At 42.0% G+C, this 26223-nt stretch overlaps 1 protein-coding gene and 2 pseudogenes across 1 annotated transcript; 1 reads left to right on the forward strand and 2 right to left on the reverse strand.

Moving 5' to 3' along the window:
* Nucleotides 1-8764, reverse strand: part of LOC108707455 — a 33468-nt pseudogene extending 24704 nt beyond the window's left edge.
* Nucleotides 8765-11663: 2899 nt separating this feature from the next.
* Nucleotides 11664-12912, reverse strand: LOC108708021 (annotated as a pseudogene).
* Nucleotides 12913-17484: 4572 nt separating this feature from the next.
* LOC121399638 (protein kinase C delta type-like) lies at nucleotides 17485-21581 on the forward strand. Its single transcript, XM_041581181.1, has 5 exons — nucleotides 17485-17753; nucleotides 19639-19797; nucleotides 19898-19989; nucleotides 20592-20654; nucleotides 21297-21581. The coding sequence occupies exons 2-5, from the start codon at nucleotides 19642-19644 to the stop codon at nucleotides 21451-21453; spliced, it is 468 nt and encodes a 155-aa protein (XP_041437115.1). The 5' UTR covers nucleotides 17485-17753; nucleotides 19639-19641; the 3' UTR covers nucleotides 21454-21581.
* Nucleotides 21582-26223: the final 4642 nt, after the last annotated feature.

Here is a 26223-nt window from a genome sequence, read left to right on the forward strand (position 1 = left end):
GCGCAGACCGGATCCAGAGTGTGGAGAGCCGCCTCCTTAGGATTGGAAGGAGATGGACAAAAGGTAGGAACAGTGATCTCCTGGTTCAAGTGAAAGGAAGAGACCACCTTGGGAAGAAAGGAAGGGATAGTGCGAAGGACAACCCTGTCCTGGTGAAAGGTGAGAAAGGGAGATCTGCATGAAAGAGCAGACATCTCGGACACCCTGCGAGCCGATGCGATGGCGATGCGATCAGAAAAACGGTCTTCCATGTGAGCCATTGCAGGGATATGGAAGATAAGGGTTCAAAGGGGGGTCCTTGAAGGGAACGAAGCACGAGAGAATGGTCCCAAGACTGAACGGCGGACCTAATTGGAGGTCTCAGGTGGGCCACCCCTTGTAGGAAGGTCTTGACATCTGAATGTAAGGCAAGTCGCCTCTGAAAGAGAATGGACAGTGCCGAAATCTGGGACTTCAAAGATCCCAGGGAAAGTCCCATCGAAAGTCCCTTTTGCAAAAAGGCCAGGATGTTAGCAATGGAAAAACGTAGGAGGTCCGCCCCATGACGTTGGCACCACTGATGGTAGGTAGACCAGACTCGGTGGTAGGTCTTGGCAGAGACTGGTTTGCGAGCCGCTCTCATGGTGAGAATCACGTCATCGGAGAAACCTTTCTTCTTCAGAATGGCGGTCTCAACAGCCACGCCGTCAATCTGAGGCTGGCTGGACACGGATGTCGGATTGGCCCCTGGGACAAGAGATCTGGGATGACTGGGAGAGTCCACGGATCGTCTACGGACAGGCTCACCAGTTCTGAAAACCATGATCGACGAGGCCAGCTGGGAGCAATGAGAATGAGAGTTGTGCGTTCCCTTTGCAACTTCTTTATCGTTCTGGGTAGAAGAGGCAGAGGAGGAAAGGCGTATGCGAGCTGGAAGTCCCAAGGAGCTGTGAGTGCGTCTGCCGCTAGGGGTAGAGGGTCCCTGCAGCGCGCGAAGAAAAGAGGCACCTTCCAGTTGTGGCGAGATGCCATGAGGTCGACTTCTGGGATTCCCCATTTTAGGGTGAGTTGTCGGAAAATATCGTCCTTTAGGGACCATTCGCCTGGGTCCAGGGACTGTCTGCTGAGAAAGTACGCCTCCCAATTGAGAAGCCCCAGAATTTCAATTGCTGACAGTTGCGCTTAGTGAGTCTCTGCCCAGCGAAAGATTAGCCCAATCTCGTTTAGAGCACCTCTGCTTCTTGTGCCGCCCTGATGATTGACGTAGGCTACTGCGGTGGCATTGTCGGATTGGATTCTGATCGCCTGACCCGCCAGAAGATGCTGCCAGTGGAATAGGACGAGGCAAATGGCTCGAATCTCCAGGAGATTGATGTGGAGGCATTGCTCTGCTGGGGACCAGAGGCCCTGTGCGGAGAGCCCCCCTAGGACCGCTCCCCAGCCGGAGAGGCTGGCATCGGTGGTTAGGAGTTTCCATTGAAGATCCCCGAGGGGTTTGCCCTTGGTTAGGTGGCTGGAGTGGGTCCACCAGAGAAGGGACGCCTTGGTCCTGTGTGACAGGCGAATCTCTTGAAGCAGGGATATGCGTTTCCAGGCCGAGAGAATGTTCCATTGAAGTTCCCGGAGGTGGAATTGCGCGAAGGGGACTGCTTCTATGGTCGACACCATGACTCCCAGGACCTTCATGCAAAACTTGCCCGTGTGCTTCGGCTTCGAAAGAAGGAGGGTTAGGGAACGTAGGTGATGAACCTTGTCCAGAGGAAGAGACAGCGTTTGTGTCTCTGTATCGAACAGCATCCCCAAGAACCATCGACTGACTTGGGGTCAAGGAAGACTTGTCGCGGTTGATGTACCAACCCAACTCCTGTAACCTGTCCATAGTCAGCCGAAGAGCCTGTTGGGCTGCCAGGAAGGTTGGAGCCTTGATGAGTAGGTCGTCGAGGTAATGGGTGACGGACACCGAGTTGATCCTGATATGGATCCTGATATAGAGAGAATGGGCGCCAAAATACAGGAGCTGCGGTTGGAGTCCCTGGGAGTACTGCGCAGGAACGCATGTGAGCAAAAGGGAGATAGTCAGGGCACGAAGGGGAGATCCGCCCATCCTGAGTGACACGCAAAATGTGCGCCTCCCTGATGCGACTGCAGAGACCGCCAGCCGAAAGGATCCGCCCCTGCATGGAACGCAAGAATAGCGCTATGCGGCAGAGAGGAGAAAGGCCAGAGGCGCGCCTGCAGAAAGGAATCGCCATGCCTGCTGAATAGTGGGGCGCTCAGCTCTGCTACCGGAAGGAATAAAGGTTATTACCCTAGCACGCTGTTCCTTCAATAATCACACACACTAGGAAAATTATTTGCTAGTGGGTACAATAAGAAGCGGATACAGGTAGGAAAGGCAGAAGTGTGCTTACCTGCCAGATCAGTAATCCGCAGTCTGCCGGCCAGACAGTTCCTACCCATTTATGAGAGGGGGGGAAGCGTGAGCCTGGGTGGTCAGTGCCAGGGCACATGAGACACCGGAGACAACCAGTTGGAGGGGGACATGAAGGCAAAGCATGCAGTATGGATGCCCATTCCAGCCTCATTGTGTAGAAGAAATAATAAATAAATAAACAAAAATAAGAGAAAAATAAAAAACAAAATCTAACTCCTGAAGGGAGAATATGTCCTAACCTCCTGAGGACACAACGAAAACTGGCTTGGCTCCGCCTGGGAGCCGGGGTATAGCAGGAGGATTAGTTAATGTTTCTTTGTTGTTGTGTCCTGCCTCCTAGTGGTGCAAGCTATACCCATAGTCCCTGTGTCCCCCAAGCAGACCAAGGAGAAAGATGCAATATATGTGATGAAATGAAAATAATATCAGCAAGGACGGCAGTTGGCTCGGGTGCTGTGCCATGAACCCGTAGCTAGAGGTGAGGATACAACCAAACAAATTAACACGCACTCCTGGAGCCAGCCGATAAAGTAAAAAATGAAGTTTATTCCATATTAATAAAAGTTACACGTCGTTCTAGTTTGTTTGGTTGTATCCTCATCTCAAGAATGGGTGCTGGTCAAGCCTTCAATGGTGGATCATGAAGTTCCATTTACAAACGCTCATTAGCACTTTACCCAAATCGGAAAAACAATGTATTAATAATGCTGATATGATAGTAGTTGCAATGAGAAGCCATGTAGTACTGTGGCTAAATATAAACCCTTCAAAGAGGTTGTTCTCCTTCCAACAGTTTTTTTAGGGAGAACTATCTGGAAACAACTGAACTTGAAGAAGGAAGGTTTTCAGAAAGTTCACCAGAAATAAATACTGATGATAATTCATTAGTGGATACATTTCTTTATCTTACCATACCTGTATTAAAGAAGTTCAATTTCTCAGCTTTGGAGGTGGGGGGAGTCACAGATTCTGAACTGTATAAATGTTACATTAGTTGATACATTTCTTATCTTTGGCCATGCTGAGCAGAATCCCTGAGTTTCACTAAATCGATAGTTACTAATTCTGAGAAATGTATCATCTAATGTAGCAAATTGTTACAGTTCAGAATCTGCACCTGGATTACTGAGCTTCCAGGCAATACCAGAGACAGGAAAGGAACAATTCAACTTTAAACTTCAGTTTTGGAAAAAGTAAAAAAAAAAAAAAAAAAAAAAGTGAGCATCTATTTCTGAACAGAAAACAACTGAACTGGAAAATGTGCTCTGAAAGGTAAACACAACCATTAACTACTGGACAGTATAAAAACTATTTACAAGAGTTAATACTTTGTGCCCCCCCCTACATTTTGCCACTAAGCAGAGCAACTAAACAGCCTATTCTTTAGTCCTGCAATTCATTCAGTGCTTAGAAATATTACAGAGCAAAATGACAGTTTAGAATTTGTTAGTAAAATAAGAATTGGTCAAGGGTCTAAACCCATGCAAAGCCCTGTTTAAAGGCAACAGTCAACAATATCTGAAATGGTAAAAGATCGATTTCAAAATCCACAAACTTCAAAGATAAATGACGTACCTTTTTGGTCAGCGTTTTTACTGGCTTCAAATTGAAATTCTAATCCAGATGAAGATAATTCAGGTTCTTTCTGTGAATCAGCAGGTTCAGCATGTTATAGCCTTGGCGACAAACTTGCAGCCCTACTACCACCCAATCCAACTTTTTTGACTGGAAGAACTTTGTGGCTTTAAACGAGCGGAAAAGATACCTACAAATGAATTGTACCGGTAATTATTTAGCAGCAAGTAGATGAAAACCATTTCAAATCACAGACACAGTAACTTTAATTTGTTAACCTTTTCTTTTGAGCTTTTGGAGGCCTGTGTTTCAGAGCATTCAGCACATAGTACTTCAGCAATTTCTGGTAAGATACCCGGACTTTTACAGGCTGGCCAGCAGGACAATGCTCCCTGTACCTGAGGATTAAAGGAATATGATTACTGGTATGTTACTACATGGAATCACCAATAAGCACTTAAAGGTATGCTTGTCAGCACACAAATAATTTTAATGACTCCATTTTATTTTTTAAAAAAGTTTTAATTGTATGTAGATGATCAGTTAATTTGCCTTGTTTATGCTACTCCTGTCTCCCAGCTGAATCAGACACAAAACCTCCAGTCACCAACTGTGTCGAGGGCAAAAGTAACCAAGTATTTAACCCTTTACAAAACCCCTAAAATGCATTAGCAAAACAATAGCAGCAAGTAATATATATGTATATATAATAAATATCCAGTCCGTGCATTAATGTAAAAATAGAATTTCTCACCTTTACAGAGTGCCTGTGTGACATGGGGTTGATCAATGGGTCAAAATAGAAAGCTGGTAGATCAGGATCCTCAGTTTTAATAAAAACAACATTTGGGGTGAGATACCTATAAATGAAAATATATACAAGTTAGACTTCATAGCATAGCAAGAATTAGCTTCTCTTTTTCCCTTTTTGTAAAAAACTAAATGGTAGTGTCAACACATCTTTACAGAACAATCAAAGTGCTTGTTCACTGCCCTACACTTCATTTACAAATCAAGATTATGAAAACTCAAGTTAACCTACTTCAGAAAACACATGTTAATACAGAGAAAGGAAAAACACATTCCTTCAACAAGAGACCCCAAGTCTTCCCAGAAAGTAAAGTAACTCATTTCTAAGACCCAAAAATGTAATGTATTCACAGACTAACTGCACTTTGAGTTGATAAACTCTTTCCTATTATCGATATTGAAACCTCATTGGTCAAGGCCTTAGCAACTGACAGAAAACAAAACTTTAATAATGGAAAGCCCTGAAACAGGTATATAAATAAATACATTTGTAAGAACAATCTCCTCAGATATTAGGGTTACTCTATTATAAAGTCAGTTGGTGTATTTGGTGTATCCGGGACTGCATGAAAAACTAAGGGGGTGGAACATACCAGGTTAAATGTACATGGTGAGGAAGATTGTTATACAGGTACAGAAAAGCAATCTTGTATTCTGTACGGATTGGCTGTCTGATAATTATCTTGTTGATATCATTAAACTCATTCCAATCTTCATCCCTTAAAAAAAAAAAAAAAAATTCAATAAACAGATACCACAAAAAGTACAAAAACAGACATCGGAGTAACATCACTTACTGCAGGTTAATGTCACGAACGAGAGGCTAAAATTTTGGCTCTCCAGGAATTGCCATGTTTAATGCTTTGGAGGTAAAGAAGGCCTTTAAGTCAAACAGGTAGAAGTAGTTATCATCAACCAGATCGGTCAGAAGCTGATTAGCTAATCGATATAGTGTAGACATCATTGGAAGAGTAAACTGCCACCGTTGATAAGTAGAACCATTCACATACCTGAAATGAAAGGTATTGCATTAACAATAAACAAGGCTTAGAAACTAATATGGCAAAGTATATGTATCAATCCTCCTGTATAACACACAGACACAAAAACCAAGAGAGTTCAAGTAATTAACATTACTTTCTGCTGTCTCTTAAGGGTTGGTGATCATAGAACCAGTCAGTGACTGGAGCATCTTCTTCTGTGTCCAGTTCAAGATGGATGGCTTCCAGGGGTTCCACATCAAGGATATTGTCAGCATAATCCAGTGGAGGTTCCTCATCATCAAATGGGGGAAATCGCATCCTCTTGAAGTGTCGCCTGTCTCTTTTTTTCTCGTCTCATCATAATCCACATTGACCTGTTAAAAGTTTATGATTGTAAAAGTTATGCATGAATACAGATTCATATATGAGCCTAATTTTATAGAAAGCATTTATGGGCATAGACTGAGGCAGTGCCAATCTGAGGACCAAATATCCCAAACTGTAATTTCCCAAACTGCACTATTTTTGGAGATACAAAATACCAGATTCTCGGCAGGTCTACTAGGACTACATTGAAGAGTTAGGCCTCTGAGTTATAGATCTCCCTGCACAAAATTCACTTAAAGGAATTGTTCAGTGTAAAAATAAAAACTGGGTAAATAGACAGACAAAATAAAAAATGTTTCTAATATAGTTAGTTAGGCAAATATGTAATGTATAAAGGCTGGAGTGACTGGATGTCTCATATAATAGCCAGAACACTACCCTGGTTACCAGGCAGTAACCAGAGACTTGAGGGGGGGCACATGGGTCAGATCTGTTGCTTTTGAATCTGAGCTGCATGCAGAGAATGAATTGCAAACTCACTGAACAGATATGTCCCATGTGGCCCCCCTTCAAGTCGCTGGCTCAGAGATATAGAGCTGAAAAGCAGGCAGTTGTGTGCTGTTCTATTATATTACACATCCAGTCACTCCAGCCTTTATACATTACATTTTTGGTTAACTATATTAGAAACATTTTTTTTATTTTGCACAGCCTATTTACCCAGTTTTTATTTTCACACTGAACTGTTCCTTTAATATTTCCAAATAAACGTAAGGTGATTAATAATAATCTGCTACTTCTTGATAAATGCACAGAAAGATTGCTTTTAACTTAGATTTCAAACAATTAATAGATTGTGTTTTATCTGATATGCTGCACTGCAGTCAGTTATCTGATATGCTGCACTGCAGTCAGTCATTAGCACATTATTAATGTCGTAAGCCCTACATTTGATTACTATTAAGATTATTCAACACATTTTTAGCAAAACTGGAAAACACCTTGATCACCAAATTCAAAACACTCGGCCAAACGTAACCTCATATGACTTTCAAGCTTTGAACAGCGAGGTTCCGATTTTTTCAACATATCTATTCTGCTGAGTGCATTTATAATTACAGATTCTAGCTATAAAACATGAAGCCAAGTATGCCAGGACTTTGTTGTAAAAACCAAATGCTGAACAAGGTCTCACCTTTTTCTTGCAACTTCTCTTCAGACATATAGTTTGGTGTTGCACTTGGGGGGCCAGGCATTGGCGGTGCCTGTGGTCTGTATGGAAACACATCGGCCATGGTGTTTCAAACTGTAAGGAAAAAATTATAGAAATAGCAGTGCTAACAAGCAAATTAAAAGCAATGTAAAGGGGTTGTGCACCTTCCATCACATTTTCAGTTCAGTTGTTTTCCAATAGCTCACTAGAAATAAATACTTTTTTCAACTACTTTCTATTTGTGACCGTGCGACTACAAAGTAAACAGAGTTTGGTTTTTTGGGGGAAAAAAAACAATTACAGAACTAGCCTGTTGTAAAATATTTTTTATCTAAGCTTAAAGGGATTCTGTCATGAGTTTTATGATGCAATTTTTATTTCTAAATTACACAGTTTATGCTGCAAATTAATTAACTCTACCATATAAAATTGAATTCCTGAACCAGCAAGTGTATTTTCTTTTAGTTGGAATATTGGTGTGTAGGCAGCCATCACAGGTCATTTTGCCTGGTCATGTGCTTTCAGAAAGAGCCAGCACTTTAGGATGGAACTGATTTCTGGCAGGCTGATATATCTCCTACTCAATGTAACAACGTGTCACAGTGGGACCTGGATTTTACTATTGAATGTTGTTCTTAGATCTACCAGACAGCTGTTATCTTGCATTAGGGAGCTGCCATCTCGTTACCTTCCCAGTGTTGTGTTGTTAGGCTGCTGGGGGGGAAAGGGAGGGGGATTATTTCACTACACTTTGCAGTACAGCAGTAAAGAGTGACTGAAGTGTATCAGAGTCACATGACTGTGGGCACCTGGGAAACTGGCAATATGTCTAGCCCCATGTCAGATTTAAAAATTAAATAAAAATTTTTAGAGAAATGTATTTCAGTGGAGAATTCTGCTGGAGCAGCACTATTAACTAATGTGTTTTGAAATTTTTTTTTTCCCAAGACAGTATCCCTTTAAACAGTGCTTTGTTATTAACGGAAACATTTTTACATATTTTAAACTCAGTGCTTTACTTTTTCTGCCTCAACCAAGCTTTTTATCCATTACTCACATTATCATACTAACCCATGCCTTCTAAAAGACATGGCAAGTTTTTCTTTTCTGATCCCATATATAAAATCTATGCAGTTGAAGTGAGACAAGACTCGAGCCAGAAAGAGGACAGGCTCCTTTTGAAAAAGAACACTTTTCCCCCCTCAATTAGCTTGTTTTCAGCCACCAACATAAACAATACCACACAATCACATGGGGTGACTTTCACATCTATGCTCAATAAAACTCTTAAAGGACCAGTAACAGTAATTTTTTTTTTTTAAATTAGTTTATTTTTAACGAAAAAAAAAACACCAATGCAGTTTAAACTTTTAATTCGCAAAGCTTTTATTAAGAAATGACTTACCGTTTCTCTTCTCTTCTGAATTGGCGACGATCCAACATGCGGCGCTCGATTTCTCCTCCCTGCCTTTTATAGGAGATAGCCAGAGAGGAGAAATCGAGCGCCAGATGATGGATCGTCGCCCTGTCGACGTTTCAGAAGAGGAGTGCATGCAGAGAATCTGTAAATAATTTCTTAATAAAAGCTTTACGAACTAAAAGTTTAAACTGTGTTGCATTTTTTTTTCGTTAAAAATAAATGATTTTAAAAAAAAAATTACTATTACTGGTCCTTTAAGGGCAGAGACACACTTTGCAATTCGGGGAGATTGGTCGCCTGGCTAGAATGAAAATCGCCAGCGGGATGGCACTCGGAGCGCATCGGTTTCCGAAGTCGCCCGAAGTTTCCTCGTGAGGCAACTTTGTGCGAATTCAAAAAACAAATTGCTCCGGGTGCCACCCCGCCAGCAATTTTCATTCTAGCCAGCGGGAAGGCAGTTTGGGGAGATAAGTCGCCCTGAAAAAGAGGAGATTTGTCACCGGGCGACTAATCTCCCCGAATTGCTGCGTGTGTCTCTGCCCTAAAGGGTGCTCCAGACAAAACAGCTTTCCGGCGTTTTTAAAGGAGAAGGAAACCCCCTAGGTGCAAAAATCCCTCCCCCTCCCCTGTGTTGGCCCCCTCTCCCTCCTCCCCACTAACCCCCCGGGCAAATGCCCCAAACTTGTTACTCGCCCCTCTGCGCAGGTCCTGTGCACGGAGTTCACAGGCGCCATCTTATCCCGAGCGGTCTTCTTCCTGCTTTGACCTGTGTTTTTGGCGCATTCACAGTAAGAGCATTTACCGTTACGGATCAGCTGCGCATGCTCCGAAAGTCAGGACGTTTTCAGATTCGTGCCTTTCGGCGCAGTAGATTTGTACCTTTAAATGCTCCTACTGCACATGCGACAGAAGATACCGATTAATCCAGGAAGAAGACCTCTCGGGAGAAGATGGCGCCTGTGAACTCCGTGGACAGGACCTGCGCAGAGGGGTAATAAGTTAGGGGCAATTGCCCGGGTGGACAGGTAGGCCAGGGGGGAGGCAACACAGGGAAGGGGGGAGGGATTTTTGCGCCTAGGGGGGTTTCCTTCTCCTTTAAAGTTAATTGTTCGTAATTTCAACCGAAAGCGGATCTTGATCATCCCTTTCAGCGCTCCAGTTCTGACTCGTGAAACAATGTAGCAAGGATCAATTCTCCTCCACGTCTTTAATCAGCTGGCTTTTGCTACATCGTTTAATGAGTGAGAGTATGAAAACATTCTGTACTGTTTAGTTACATGTACACATAACTTTAAAATAGGCGTTTAATTAGAGGAAACCGAAGCAACATTTTCTTTCCCTTTACACTATTTTACAAGGGAAGCAGCTCCCCTTAAAAACCTCTCGAGTTCGAAACTGTGCTGTAAAGCAGTGAAAGAATGAGGAGTGTAAGTAAATAGCAAGGAAAATGAAAGAAAGGAACTTAAATACAGGCCCCATGTGGGATGTCTGCAGCCCAGGTCACGTGCAGGGAGTATACTGATCAGGAATCCCCTATTGGGCTGTTACTGCACTACATTCCCCTGCCCAGATAAAGACTCTGATAATAAACGGCACAACAACAATTATAGGTCTTCAGAACTGCACGGTCACGTGTTTCTCGGTCGCAACAAATGCATATAGTCCAAGTACCTTGTGCCCGTGACACGCAACACACACGCACCTTTAGGTCTCAGGCCTCTCATTCCTGCCTCTTCCCCGGAACCGAAATGTAAAAAGTCCAAGTACCTTGTGCCCCTGACACGCAACACACACGCACCTTTAGGTCTCAGGCCTCTCACTCCTGCCCTTTTCCCCGGAACCGAAATGCAAAAAGTCCAAGTACCTTGCGCCCCTGACATGCAACACACACGCACCTTTAGATCTCAGGCCTCTCACTCCCGCCTCTTCCCCGGAAACGAAATGCAAAAAGTCCAAGTACCTTGTGCCCACACACACAGCTTTTTCTGTCCAAAATTAGCTCAGGCCTCTCACTTCCGCCTCTACCTGGAACCAAAATGGCCGCCGAACACACATCGCACTATAGGTGCGCTAACCCAGAAGCGCAAGAGAAGTAGCTAAAGAAGGGAATAAACACAGGAAATGCTCGATTTGTTGACCCTTCTCAAATACCAATGAGAAGAGGCTATTGGAAATTTTGGACATGACGTATTGGCTACGTGGCGGAAATAAGTGCAGTGGTGGCGTTTTATCGGAGTTTGTTGAACTTGAAGCCCTTGTTTAGGTCCTGTTTAACATGTGATCATAGTTGTCTGTTCCTGTGTTGAATTAAAGGGGAACTGAGGGTCCCAAAACAAAACGATAAAGAGGCCCATATAACACAGAAACCCCTGATATATCTATCACAGTTACATGTTTCTTCAAAACGTGTGAATAAATGCCATTTTCTAGTTCTTCTCTTTCTGCATCATTTGAAATCCTGGCAGGGAAGGAGGGACTAAACACTGATGTTACAAATAGTAACAACTTCTCCACAGCTTACAGACAGTATGCAGCAGGGCCAGGCCAAGGTATTTTGGCACCCTAGGCAAGGGCATCAATCAGTGCCCCCCCCGGTCATGCATTACCATTTCCGACCTTACCATTCATGTTGCCCCATGTACCTGTGCCAGCACCAATCATATTACCCCCATTTGTACCTGTGCCAGCATAAAACATCCATCATATTGTTACCCCCAATCTGTACCTAGGGTTGCCACCTTTTCTGGAAAAAAATACCGGACTTCCTATATATTTAGCTTTTTTCCCTATTTTTTTTTTTTTTTTTGAGTTTGCAATGAATTACATTCATTAAAGGCAAATAAGCACACTAATATCAGGTAAAGTGAATGGGCGTAATTCTGTGCATGTCATGAGACATTAAATTTATTTTATATTAATAAAGTGTAATGCTTTGATACCATATACATATAGCTTGCAGAACTGCAAATTGCCTGCTAGTGAGCAACTGAAAGCACCCAAAACATGACATTTACATTTTATGGTCACCCCCACTACACTCCCCAGCAACTAGAATCCATTTAGTATATTCACTTCAGCAGCAGGAGCTCCACTGACTCATTTAATAGAACTCGCCAACATCAACGCCAGCAGTTTGCTTCTTGCCTTTGTTCTCACTTTGAATGCAGCAAAGTTGTTCATGTGCCTTTCCTCACGTGATACTTTCATTGCTTTAATAGTGGCAGTATAGTAGTGGTGGGGCAAGCTCAAATATACTGCGCAGAAATACATTTGTCAGAAGTTGATACTGCATTCCAGATCCATAAAGTTCCTTAACGGTACCATATGTAAGCCGCTTAACCCAGCTGTCTATATGAATGCGCTCCCTTCCAAATCGGATCATTTCTGGCTGAAAGTCTCCTTCCTCTATTGCTCTAAGGAGATCTCGAAATACAGATCTCTGCTTTCTTCTGTCTGTCTTTGCTCTGTGTTTATTGCAGTCTGTAGTCAAAGATTTTAATGTTTGCATCAAGGGTTCCAAATCGTCATAGTAAAAATCTGCATCAGCTTCACGTGCCAGCTCAAACAAGAGGGCCAGAGTCTCCCCAGCAGCAATTCGCATATTGACATCACCGCAAGAGAGCAGCTGTGGAAGCTCACAGAGATGTATGTCAAGTTTCTTCTTCACTTCACTATTATGGCAGATGGTCAGCAAAAGGGCCCATGATTGAAGAGCCTGGATGTGAAGTGCTGAACAGTTATCAGCCGCACTCTCTGAATGATACTGCTTTGTAAACAGATTCTCCATGCACTCCATTGTGGTGTATACATCCTAAACATCATCAGTAGCAATGAAGCAACAGAGTCCAAGATATGTAGCACAAGCTTGCCGTGCTTGTGTGTTTGCACTCCTATCACAAACAATGCTTTTTACAACTGGAGCAACGGTTCCGAAAACTTCCTCGCTTTCAATTCCTGATCTGAGCTGACAACAAAGAAGGCAAGCAAGGGCTGCTGCTACCTGCTGCTCTTCACTTTTTCCTTTTTTCAGGCAGCGCTCAATGCTATCTGTTAGAGTCATTCTTCGTTCCATAATAAAATCATAAAGTATCTTGGATGACAGCCCAGTCTTCAGACCTTCTGAGGCAGCTTGCCTTGTCTTTGCACTTTTATCCATTGTTAGGTCAATGAACCCTTTAAAGTGGACCTGTCACCCAGACACAAAAATCTGTATAATAAAAGTCCTTTTCAAACTAAACATGAAGTCCAATTTCTATTTTTTATTAAAGCATTCATAGCTGTTGTAAGCTCATTTAAAAATCTCAGCTGTCAATCAAATATTGTCTGCCACTCCTCTATGCCAGTGGCATATAGGCGTGGCAGACAATTACTTTCACTTTCCATTCAGCACTTCCTAGATGTCACTGCTCTCCCCACATTCCCCCATTCTCTTTACCATTTAATTGTGTAACCAGGACATCGGGATGGACATCGGGTCCCCTATTCTGGTGCACAAACAAGATTCTGAGATGATACAAGGCTTGTCTTAATAACAGTGTCCACAAAATGGCTCCTGCCTGCTTGCTATAATTTTGAAATCCCAGACTGAAGGAAGCAAGATTCAAATAATTTATATAGTGTAATTAAAGTTCATTTTGCTTGACTAATGTGATAAAATCTGTCCGGATTGCTGTAGGCCGGGCCGTGCCTCTCGGTTCTCTCTCTGCGAGTGGGAGTAAAAGTCAGCCGATGGAAGAGCACTTTTTACTAAAACGTCTCTCAGGGATCAGTTTAGAATCTTCTATCGGAATGGGGTAGAAATGCCTGAATGTAGAAGTGACTGAAACTCCGGTGAATGCCTGTGAATGAAGACGATACATTTTACCTCTCAGAACCTTGGGATGACCTTTTTTCTCTATTAATAACATCGGGATCAGCTACCATTTTTACCGGCCAGGTGGCAACCCTATCTGTACCTGTACCAGCAACAGCCAAAAAATCCACAGTATTGCACCTAAATATGTACTTGTGCAAGCAGGAACCAAAATATCCACAATATTGCCTCCAAATATTTACTTGTGCAAGCAGCATTAAAATATCCATAATATTGCCTTAAACTTCTGTGTATCTGTGCCAACAGCCACCATATTGCCCCATTTACCTGAGCCAGCAGCAGCAGCAGCCAATCCCGCATATTCCCCCCAATAAGTGCTGCCACCTTTTCTGGAAAAGCCAGCAGCCGCCAAAAATTCGACAATATTGCCCCCAAATATGTACTTGTGCCAGCAGGAGCCAACAATCCATCATACTGCCCCCAAATATGTACCTGTGCCAGCGGCTGCCAAGAGGGATGTTTATACATATTAAAAGGAAATTCACTGGCACACAGGTAGTACTAGCAGGGTAAGCCCTTGCTATTTTATTCAATGAATAGCAGCATACAAATTGCTGTGCACCAGGGGCTATCTTCTATCCAAGGCTAGGGTGTGCGAGTGCATTTGCTAATCTTCCAGATGAGAGATCTGGAAGAGAGAGATGTTGATGTCATTGGCAGCCATATTTGTTACTCTGAAGGGAAAAATGGCAGTGGAAATTTGATTTGTCTGTGGTCAGGCAATGTATAGAATGTATAGACTCTGCACATACTGTGCATATAACAGATATGTGTATTGCTTGCAAATAGATGTAATTCCCCAGAATTCCCTTGCTCATTACCAACCCATATAAAACCTGGGAGTAAGGATAAGGAGAAGAGACATAGCTAATATTTGTCATGTAGGCAATTCATGCAAAATGTCTGCAGATGCTGTCTATCGGAAATAACGGACAAGTATATCTGTGTCTCAGTATCAGCTTATATAGAGAGGAGGGGAGGAATGATGATGTCATTGGCAGCCATTTTTGTACTCCAGTCAGGCTCCCAGGCACTTATTCTAAAGGGAAAAATGACAGCGGAGATTTGGTTTTTCTGTGGTCACAGAATGTATACACTCTGCACATACTGTGCACATAACATGGGGTAAAGATAAGGAAAAGAGACACATCTAATTTTTGTCATGTAGGCAATTTGTGCAAAATGTCTGCAGGTGCCAGTGTCTTACAGAAATAACGGACAAGTGTAGCTGTGTCTGCCTGCAGCGGATTTGTAAGTTGCTAATCACTGCCGGACAAGGTTTTCCTCATTGAAGGAGAGAGGGGCAATCTGATGGCCATACATTCCACTGTGCCATCACTGATTTATTTTTTAGGCAAATTGAGGCACTCTGTGTGCCCACTACCTCCCGAGACCTGTCCCTTGTAATATAAAATGCAACTAAACTTCTAAGGACTACCCCCCAATCTATGAGCATGCGAACAGGTAATTTTGCTTTAAAAAAAATTAGGCCCCTTCATACATTGACCCTGTACATCGTGGGCTCCTTCTGATGTATTATTTCATGTTGCCACCTATCACTGTTTTGGCAAAAAATACAATACAACTTTTTAGCAAAAGTTCTGACATCAAAGAAAGGGTTAGCAATCACCACTTATATACAAAGCTTCAGTCCTGCCCACAAGAGTCCTACATTCTATCTGGCAAATCAGATTCTTAGGGTACATAGGGGGTTAAGTAAAAAAATGCACTATTTGCCCAGGAACAGAAACCCCATAGCAACCAGCAAATAGCATTTACCAGACACCTGTTTAAAAGCAAACATCTTAATAGTTGCTATGAGTTACTGCTCCTGGGAAAACTTAGTGTCTTTAATTACATTTGGGGGATAGTGACATACAGCAAAACATGTACATTGGGGGTTCCAAGAATGTTGAGTTTAATACTGCCATCCAATTACCTTCAAAACCACACACCTGCCAAATTTCCAATCAGATGGTGCCATCATTAGTATCATAGAACTGCAATTACTTAGACTTAAAGTTCTATAGGACAGGGACCTCCTTCCTACTTTGTCTCTTAATAGGGATGTAGCGAACGTCGGAAAAAATGTTCGCGAACATGTTCGCGAACTTCCGGGCAAAAATGCGAACGGTTCGCGAACGTCGCGAACCCCATAGACTTCAATGGGAAGGCGAATTTTAAAAGCTAGAAAAGACATTTCTGGCCAGAAAAATGATTTTAAAGTTGTTTAAAGGGTGCAACGACCTGGACAGTGGCATGTCAGAGGGGGATCAAGGGCAAAAATGTTTCTGAAAAATACATTGTTGACACAGCGCTGCGTTTTGTGCTGTAAAGGGCAGAAATCACACTACGTCACTCAGGTGATGTTTCTGGACACGGAATGTGAAAAAGCTCACACAGCTAGGTGGCACTTGGTTAAAGACTGGGCAAACAATGCCTGCAAGGGCAACGTATACAGTAGTGGATACGGAATATATTATTGCTGCTTGAAAAACGTCACTCAGGTGGTGTTTCTGGAGACGGTATTATTATTGATATTTAGACAGAATGTGAACAAGCTCACACAGCTAGGTGGCAGTTGTTTGAAGAACACACTGGGCAAATAATGCCTGCAAGTGCACTACTATTGGTGCACTACTATGAAGAACAGCAAACAGCACTGGACACGTTAAAGAACAGTAAGATAAGTAAAATAAAAAAATATGTATATGTATATTAAAAAAAAAAATTACTCTGGTTGGTGCTGAACTACTAGGAGCAGCACACCAGTCCCACTCCCCAACACAGCTAGACTAATAGCACTGGGCTCTTATAGTAGCAAAGTAAAAAAACAAAAAAGAAAATAAAAGCAGTCCTTACAAGGACTTTTGGGTTACAGGCAGCAGTCAGCAGATGAGAGATCAGCAGCAGTGCCCACAGCAGCTACATACAGAGCACTACAGTAGAAGGTAGATTACTAGCCAGCAAAGCTACCTAACCTAAAATGTCCCTCAAATCCCTGCAGAGTTCTGTCCCTACAATACAGAGCAGTATCAAGTAGATTACTAGCCAGCAAAGTTACTATCAACTGTCCCTCAAATCACTAACAGCTCTCTCCCTACACTAGCTCTTCCAAGCACACACAGGCAGAATGAAAAAACGCTGCAGGGCTTCAGTTTATATATGGAAGGGGAGTGGTCCAGGGGGTGTGGGGGTGGTCCAGGAGGGAGAGCTTCCTGATTGGCTGCCATGTATCTGCTGGTCTGGGGTGAGAGGGCAAAAATAAGCGCCAGCTAAGGCGAACCCAAATTGGCGAACGTCGCGCGACGTTCGCGAACATTCGGCGGACGCGAACACCCGATGTTCGCGCGAATTAGTTCGCGGGCGAACAGTCCGCGACATCCCTATCTCTTAACACATAGCACTTAAGCTCAATGTCCTTATATAAGCTCTGTGTACTATGCATATGTATTGTATCTATGATGTGACTTGTCCTCCCTGTGTGTACTTTTATATATTGCACTTTTATGCATTGTACAGCGCTGCAGCTCCTTAACACCACTTTACAAATAAAGTACACAGCAGTTCACCGTGACAAAGGACAAAATAAATACCTGGGGGGGGGGTTCAAAAGTGCTGAGCTTTAGTCTGGCATCTTTCTTCTCCAAAATCACATATCTGCCCATCTGATCAATCAGTACTGTAGCACACACGGTGGCAATGGGAAAAAAACATTTACAGTTTTTTAATGGTTCTAAGCTTTAATCTGTTATCTGTTTACAACAAACCCATGACTATATGATCAATGAGATTGCACCATTCTAAAATACTGGAGACTTATGCTACAGGGCATTGTATCAAACCTGTATCAACACATGTTTTGCAGTGCAGAGTGCTTTTTTTTAAATAAAAAAACTATCATTCTAGAAATGTACCATCACGTTTCCCAGGCAACGCTGGGTGTATCCTCTGCTGTTCACTTTATGAAGGTACCTACAATAGCACAAGCTGACAACTGATGTCTATTTGCAATTTCTTTTTTTCCAGAAGGAGGAAACATCCAAAAAAGACCTTGCCTTGAAGAGAAAAGGCCCCTTCCACTAAGGATCACTAGCTACAGTATCCATGCAGTGCTGGGTCAGGGCGGTTTTGGCACGGTAAGTGATTGCATTCCCAAAAAGGTTATCTGTTTTTATCTGCAATTGAATTTAGAGGTAAACATGAGAATCAATGCATGATTCTATATTGATTTGTACAAGCTAAATGTAAAGGCTATAGGCTCACATTTAAACCCAAATGAAAAACCATGTACTTTGTGTGCCCTTTAGCACTATTAGTAATAATACCTGTGCCTATACACACTCTTTAACATTGGCACATCAGTGCACTGGTTCAAGCCGCTACTCTCAGGCCTCTCTTGCAAAACTGCACATTGTACTTGTACTTGAGTCTTTATAAAAGGACTCTGTCAAAGATTTTCTCTTCCTTTTGTCTCACTAATTCTCAATTTATTAATGACCTTTCAAGCCCGTCAGTCCTGACAGAATTATTCGGCTGCTAGAAAAGATACCCTAATCCAATTATTTCGAAGTTGTGTGGGCTAAAGGCAGGAAGGGGACAATTTTAAAAGGGGTTGGTCACTTTGGGGCAAATTCGCCAATGTGACGTCATTACGTTACTTCGCCAATTTACTAATGGGTGCTGGTGTAAATTCGCTAGCGAAGTGGAGCTACTCCAGCGCTACTTCACACCCTTACGCCAGGTGAAGTTGCGCTATGGCGAAGGGATGTAACTTGCGCATTTTACTGAACGTTACCTCTTGTGCCAGAATTTACTTTGCCAGGTCAGACCAGGCGAAGTTTAATACAAAAGATAGGAGTTTGTCAAAAAATAGTTGAAATTTTTTCGAAGTCCCAAAAAACGCTGGTGTCTTTTACTTTTTTAAGGGTGATTGTATAAAAAATAGCGTACATTTTTTTGGGGGTACCCTCCTTCCCCCTACATTTGCTAACACATGGCAATTCAACGATAGAGTGGGCAATATTTATTTATTTTATTTTTTTAGGTTTAATGGGCTTGTGTAGTGTAATGTAGTTGCTGCAGCATATACGTCCATTATATTTTAACTTTGCGCCGTATGCAAATTAGACATCGATAGCGTAACTTTGCTTTGCCTGATGAAGTAATGGTAGCGCAACTTCGCTACCATTCGCCTCCCTGAGCACAACTTCGCATTTTAGTGAATTTGCGTAGTGCTGGCGAAAATATGACAAGCGAAGTGTGGCGAAGCTGTTACTGGCGCAACTTTGGATGTTAGTGAATTTGCCCCTTTGTGTTTACTTTTAGTATGATGTAGAAAGTGATATTCTGATATTTTGCAATAGGTTAAATTTATAAAATAAATCTATAAAAAACTATAAAAAATAAATAATTCAATTGCTTAGAATCGGCCATTCTATAACATACTTAAAAGATGAACCACCCCTTTAAAGTTGAATGCTTATTAACTACTTTGAAATGTCTTGAGCAATAGAAGAGTGAGTTTCTAGCAAATGTTAAACCCATAAGTCTGTACATCTTCACTCTAAACATTCAATCCAATATTCGCTCACCCAGTTTATTTAAAATGGCCCTAATAATATGGCCAATCCTAACAGACTTTACTTGCCATAATAGTAGTCGGGTGGGCCAAGTTGACCTTGGCCGGCCTCCCTGGGGGTGTGGTGACAAGAGAAGAGAGTGCCAGTGGAAGCAGGGGAACCTGGCCTAGTGGTAGGCAAAAGAGTATTTTAAAGGTACCTGTCCAGCGCCCCCCCCCCCACATTATCGCACCCTTCTGTTGCCTACCACGAGTTCCAGGCCTGATAGTAGTAGTTATATTTGCCATTAAGTTACAAGGTGTTGGTTTTGCAGCCTACAATATAACAGATTGGAATTTACATTGCCACAGAAGCAAACATATTAGTCGTCCCAGAATCATTTAGTTGCTGTGTCCCAAGAAGGGACCCTCTGATCATTTATCTTTTCTTTTTCCTTTGCCAGGTAATGTTGGCAACTTGTTCCAACAGGAGAAAACCGGTAGCCATGAAGGTGATAGACAAAGCCGAGGATGAAAGATCTATTGTCAAGGAGGTGCGACTAATGAGGATGGCTTCTGGATGCCCATTCCTCTGTCACGCGCATGCAGCTTTCCAAACAAAGGTAAAGAACAGCGCCAAGAAAATTGTGCAAAAAAAAATAACCCCATGGTTTGTCCAACTGATCTGTGTTTCACTTTCTTCCTCTTTGTCTCTGTAACCAGCTGACTGCATGCATTGTGATGGAGTATGCCAGTGGAAACAGCTTGAAGAAATTCATTAAGGGCACAGGGAAACTGAAGACGGACGATATTATGTAAGTGACTCACTGTATGTACAGGAATGTGGGGACGATGGTACATGAGAGAGATTTCATAATTATCTATAGTTTCATACAGAAAGATTAGGATTGTTTTTGCTTAAAGATATGTGCCAACATAGCAAAAAACGTTTCCTTTCTCCTGTGGTTCCTTCTTATAAGTTGATTTAAGACCATGTTTCCATTTTTTGCATTTTGCACTGCATAGGGCATTGAAAATGACCCCTAATAAATTGCATTAGGACCCTAACTAGTGATTATTTGTCTGTTGAAATACATGCTGATCCCTGCAAAACACATTTTTGGGTTTTTATGCTTGGAAGAAACATGCCAGCACACCTGAACCTTTCACTCGTCACACTTTTATAATTATATTTTATTATGAGTCTGACCAATAGAAGCTCACATGGGGCTATTCTTGGTCAATGCTGCTACTGAGACCCACTGGTCAGTAACTAGAGTACTGGATATTATAGTACAGTGTAAGCACACTTATGGTGGTGAAGAAAGAATGTTACAAAAAGTATATAAGGAAATTTATTTATTCAGTGTGAGAATGCCAACTGGCTGACTTTTGTTTAATTTTTCAATTTGCAAAGATTCTACGCAGCAGAGATCATATGCGGCCTGCAGTTCCTCCACGCCAACGGGATTGTCCATCGGTAAGTAAAATGTATCCAATACGCTGCTATTATTTTTCTGTAACATTTATTTCTTCTTCTACAGGTTCAACTTTGGGGGCCTTATAGACTGGCAGTAGACACAATTAGAGAAAAATTAGTCAGTGTTGTATTTATTTTAGAAAGAATGGGCCAAGAAGTTTAAACCCCAGATATAATCAATCATGTGTGATACTACTATTATTATTATTATTATTATATATATTCATAGCATAGTCACAACACTGTATAATAAAAATACAAATATTGACCAATAAAGGTGGTAATAAGGATTCTGCTGTTAGAGCTTACAATCTGTATCTGGGCATATATTAACCTATCCACTGGGCATCAGCAATATTTCCTGTTAACATTCACTATATATATCCATATCCATCTCTTCTATATAAGAACAAAACTATAACTCCTCCATACCATTAAAAGGGAATTTGTATCCTGCTTTCTCTGCTCTACAATTTTTGGATTCATCTTTAGCATTCCTGAAAGAGGTGTTATAATGTGGGTCACTCATGTTTTATAGTCAGGAGTTAATAGGCTTCAAGGATGGGGATCATCTTCTACCCCCCAGTGTTTGTTCTTTCCAACCCCATTAGAATTTCCTAAAACTTAATCTCTTCCTTGCAGGGACATCAAACTGGATAACATCCTGTTGACCGGCGAGGGACACATAAAGATCTTCGACTTTGGTTTGGCTGTAGAGGGAATGTTTGGCCAGAGGAAAGTTAAAGGCAAGGCTGGAACATTGAAATACATGGCCCCAGAGGTGAGTTGCTCTGAATAAAATTATATAGCTCAGATGAATTAGAGAATCTGTTCTCTTTGCTATTTTACATTCATTTCATCATCGCTGCAACTGCTTGGTATTTAGAGTTTGTAGCATGTTCTTTAGTTTTACAGTAGAAATGGTCATGTGATGAGTTACAGAATCATTGTATAAAGGTTTAGTTAATTACCCATATAAGGTTTTAGCAGTAATAATCCAGAACATTCTTAAGAGTGTGGTGAAAAATAGTCTGCTCTGTCTACCCAAGGTATTACAACTGAGGAGCTACGATGCCGGAGCAGACTGGTGGTCGTTAGGAATTGTCATCTGTAAAATGGCCACCGGCATGACACCTTTCTTTGAGGACGGCAACAACAAAACGTACATTTCATCAGTTATCCGTGATGAGCCCCTTTTCCCGAAATGTCTTAGTGCTGAAATGAAAGATCTTCTGCACAAGGTGGGTACAAAAACAAGAGTATGTTTCTAGTGCTGCTATAATACATCTATTTCCAGGTACATAATGGCGCTCCTATTGTTCTAGTAGCAGCTCTAAACCTGACAATAATGGCTGTGGGATCCCCTGCACACTGACTGGCTCATTATGATGAGGGGATACTACTGGCAGGGCCATATTTATATTTAAGCATCCATGGGCCTGTGCCTAAAGCAGCAGCTTTAAGGGGGGCAAACCTTGGGTCCATATATGGTAAAAAGAAACATTTTTAAAGTTTCCCCGCTGCCTCCAGACTTGCTTATGAAGTCTGGTAGCAGTGTTGGACTGGGACACCAGAGGCCCACCCAAAAACCTTAGACCAGGGGCCCACTCTCAGTACTAATATTCTTCTCATCTCCTCAATCAACCATCTGTTTGTACTATAATCAATTATTCCATCTATTTAGCCTCATTGTTCTCATAGAAATAGGGAATGGCCATGAAATAGGCCAAATGTTTAGCAGCATGAGGGCCCACTGACACCTGGGTCCACCGGGAGTTTTCCTGGTATCCCGGTGGGCCAGTCTGACACTGTCTGGTAGCAAAGGAGGGGGAAACCAAGAGGGCTGCAGAGCCCATGCATGGTGGAAAGTGACATAACTTGCATGCATATGACATCACTTCCTTCTAAGTACACTATATTGCACTTCCTGCGCATGCGCATTGGGGCCCGTGGGTGCACTGAGGTCCTGTGCATTGGACAAAAAAAATAATAGCAAGTACAGAGCTTCACTTCAGTAACTTAGAAATGAGTGACTATATAAATATTGTTTTTCTTTAGCTCCTAGAGAAGGACCCAGAGAAGCGTCATCGCTTTATTAGGAACATCCGAGCACACCCAGTTTTTTATTCCATCAACTGGAAGCAGCTGGAACGCCAGGAAATACCACCACCTCTCTGTCCTGCAGAAGTAAGTACCTGACTGCAATATGCAAAGACAATGCATGTACTGTGTAAAAGTAATCTTGGTTAAGGTATTAGTATATTTTGCTGTGAATCTTTTTCAGAAAATATTGAAACATTTTTGGAGTTAAAAATAAGAATATTATTCCCCTAATTAATTGGCTCCATATATAAATAATTGTCAAAATTGAACCCAATAAATTGAAAATTGCTAGCAAGAGATAAATACCAACAACTCCCCAATTTGTATTAAATATATATATATATATATATATATATATATATATATATATATATATATATATATATATATATATATATATATATATATATATATATATGTGTGTGGCAACTGGGCTACAAGGGGTCTTGTGCCAAAATATTACTCGTTCCTCAAAACTTTTCGAAACCAAAAATATATAATAATGGATTTGTATCTAATGAAATCCATTTGGCAATAATATGTATATATGATATTTCAGTGTTTAAATACTCAGCAATATGAAGTCATGTGAATTGAATCTAATGTGTGAAACACACTTTAAACTAATCTTTAATATAAAAATGTGCATTTAATAATAACGTATAAATGTATGTTTTATTTACTACAGTTAACAACACAAGACATGAAGTATTTCGAGCCACCAATGATGCTCATGGAAGAGGGGGGCAGCGATTCTTCAAATGCGAAAATACTGGATTTATCATTTCTGAATTACAGTTGGAAGAGATGAACCACTTCAAGAAAGTCAGGTTTCTATATTTACCAACAATTTACCAACCATTAACATCACTTAACCTGTCATTTTATTCTATCCAGTCTCCATTGAAGAACAGTGAAGATTAAAACATCTCTGAGCATCTGAAAAATCCGGCACCGAGGACCACCTGTCACGGCTTCGTATGGGTACATTTCCACAGACAGCCATGTTTAGCTCTTAGAGCCAACTGCAATCATTGGCTCTACCTCGCCCATCATCTTTTGGCCCTTATCATTGACCTCCATTTCATGTCCATAACATCGTTCCCTATGATTGCCCACATCTCTGGTTTTCTCCATCGGCACCCATCTTTGGCCCTGTCTATTAGACCTAGGTCTGGTCCTTATCACCATGCCTCCATCTTTGGCCCTTGTCCATCTCTGACTCTTACCACCAGTCTCCATTTCTTTGCCCTATTTTTAAGCCCAGAGTTTGGTTGAGTTTGATTACATTTCTTAAAGTCTTAAAACCAACCCCCCCTCCCCCTGCTCTTTGTGCATCGCCTCTGTTTATGCCTCCCTGCTGCCACTCCCCACTTGCTGGCAATCCTGAGTGCTCTCAGCAGATAATCAGCTCCTTCATCTGCCGCCATCTTTAGCACTTATGACTGTCCCTATCTCTTGCCTTCACCAACAGCCTCTATTTCTGGCCCTCACCACTTGGCCATCATATTTGGCCTTTATCACTATACCTTGATCTGTGGCTCATAATTGGCCTCTGTTTTTGGCCTAAACCATTGGCCCTTATCTGTTGCCCTATTGGTTCCCATCTCTGGTTTCTCTATCAGCCACCATCTTTGTTCTTCACCAGTGACCCTCTAGATCAACCCCCATCTTTAGCCCCAGAGTTGGGCCAAGTGTTTGCCACTGAAGGCACACAGACGGATGGCAGTTGCTAAAATCATATAACCTTAACCCTCCTCACAGTGTGCACCGCTGCTGCTCACTTTCCGCTGCTACAACTCTCACCACTTGCTGGCAGTTCTCTCTGCAAGTAATCTGCTCCCTGTTCAGTCTCACATCCAACTGTTGCACCTGAGGCACTTGCTTCTGCCTACCCCTAGATCCAGTGTGGCCCTCACCTTCAGCCACCAATCTCATACACCCCACTGTCACAATTAAAGGAGAACCAAACCCTTGCTAATAAAAACACCTACCCCTACCCTACATAGACCCCCCTCCCTGCCCCCCCAGCCTAGGTGGCACCTTTGGTAAATTCCCCTAACTCTTTACTTACCCCTCGGTGCAGATTTAGGAGATCAGAGTTCTTGGGTGCCATCTTATTCTCTTCAGTAATCTTTGGGTCTTTTTCCGGCAATTCAGCAATTTCCGTGACTTCGGCGCATGCGCAGTTGTCGCTGAACAGAAGATTGCTCCAACTGCGCATGCGCCGTTATGCCGCTCTATTCCCGAAGATTATCGAAGAGAAGAAGATGGCACCTGTGAACTCTGATGCCCTGAATCTGCACCGAGGGGTAAGTAAAGAGTTAGGGGCATTTACCAAAGGTGCCACCTTGGCTGGTGGGGAGCAGGGGGGTCTATGTAAGGTAGGGGGTAGGGGTTTTTATTAGCATGGATTTGGTTCTCCTTTAACTTCAATATTTCAGGACACAACATTGACCAACCCCTGCTTTCTTTTAGTCCATAACAGGTTCTACATCTCTCCTCTCCTTGGATCCAACTCAATTTCCTTCAGGTACATCTGATATGTTTGGCCAAGGGATATAACTAAAGGGCTCTCACTTAATAACATGAGTACAATCAGATTCTAATTGTAAAGGATAGTTGCAGGCAATATCAACAGACACTGTCACATAAAACAGATGACAAGGGGATATGGTGCCAGACTGAAAATAGGTTTTCTATATGTTCTAACTATGGGCAATACCAGTTGCCATATTGGAGCCAGGAAGGATTTTTCCCCATCTGAGCCATATTGGATGTAGATGGCTTTTGCCTTCCACTGTTTATACTTGTACGAGGGAAGGGTTGAACTTTTTCAACCTTAACATCTGTGGTGATAAATCAAAATGGGAGGAAAGATTTATAAAATGAATAAGATGGCAGGACATAGGAGGCATTAAAGCACAAGTCACATCACTAACAACAGAGGTACTAAAATGATAAAATGTAAGGGCAGTATAGGATAAACAGCATAAAAATAGTATAGACAGACAGACGTAAGGATGGACAGAGAGACAGACTGACAGACTGATGGACAGACACATAGACAGATAAATAGATAGGATAGATAGAGAGTATTAAACCTGGGACTATCCTGTGAGGATTAGTCCCTGAGTGGGGAAGGATTTTTTTTCCCAATCTGATCCATGTTGGACACAGATGGGTTTTTTTTTTGCCTTCCTCTAATATTTAATTGTTTGGGGATTCGTTTGTGCAGGTCAGTGTAGAACTGACAGAGTTAAATAGAATTTGATCTAATAATTAGGATAGAGTAGGTTAGGGTCCTGCTCAGAGAGTCTACCTTGACGTGGTGGCAGGCTTGATATCATTTGGCCAAACATACTGAACATATATATATATTGTCACTTCTACTAACTGAATAAATATGCAAAGCCATTCAGATTGTACATGATTTCTGATTTTTTGTGATTAATACAATTGGCAG

This window comes from Xenopus laevis, chromosome 2L (genome assembly GCF_017654675.1).
Source record: "Xenopus laevis strain J_2021 chromosome 2L, Xenopus_laevis_v10.1, whole genome shotgun sequence".
Classification (NCBI taxonomy): domain Eukaryota; kingdom Metazoa; phylum Chordata; class Amphibia; order Anura; family Pipidae; genus Xenopus; species Xenopus laevis.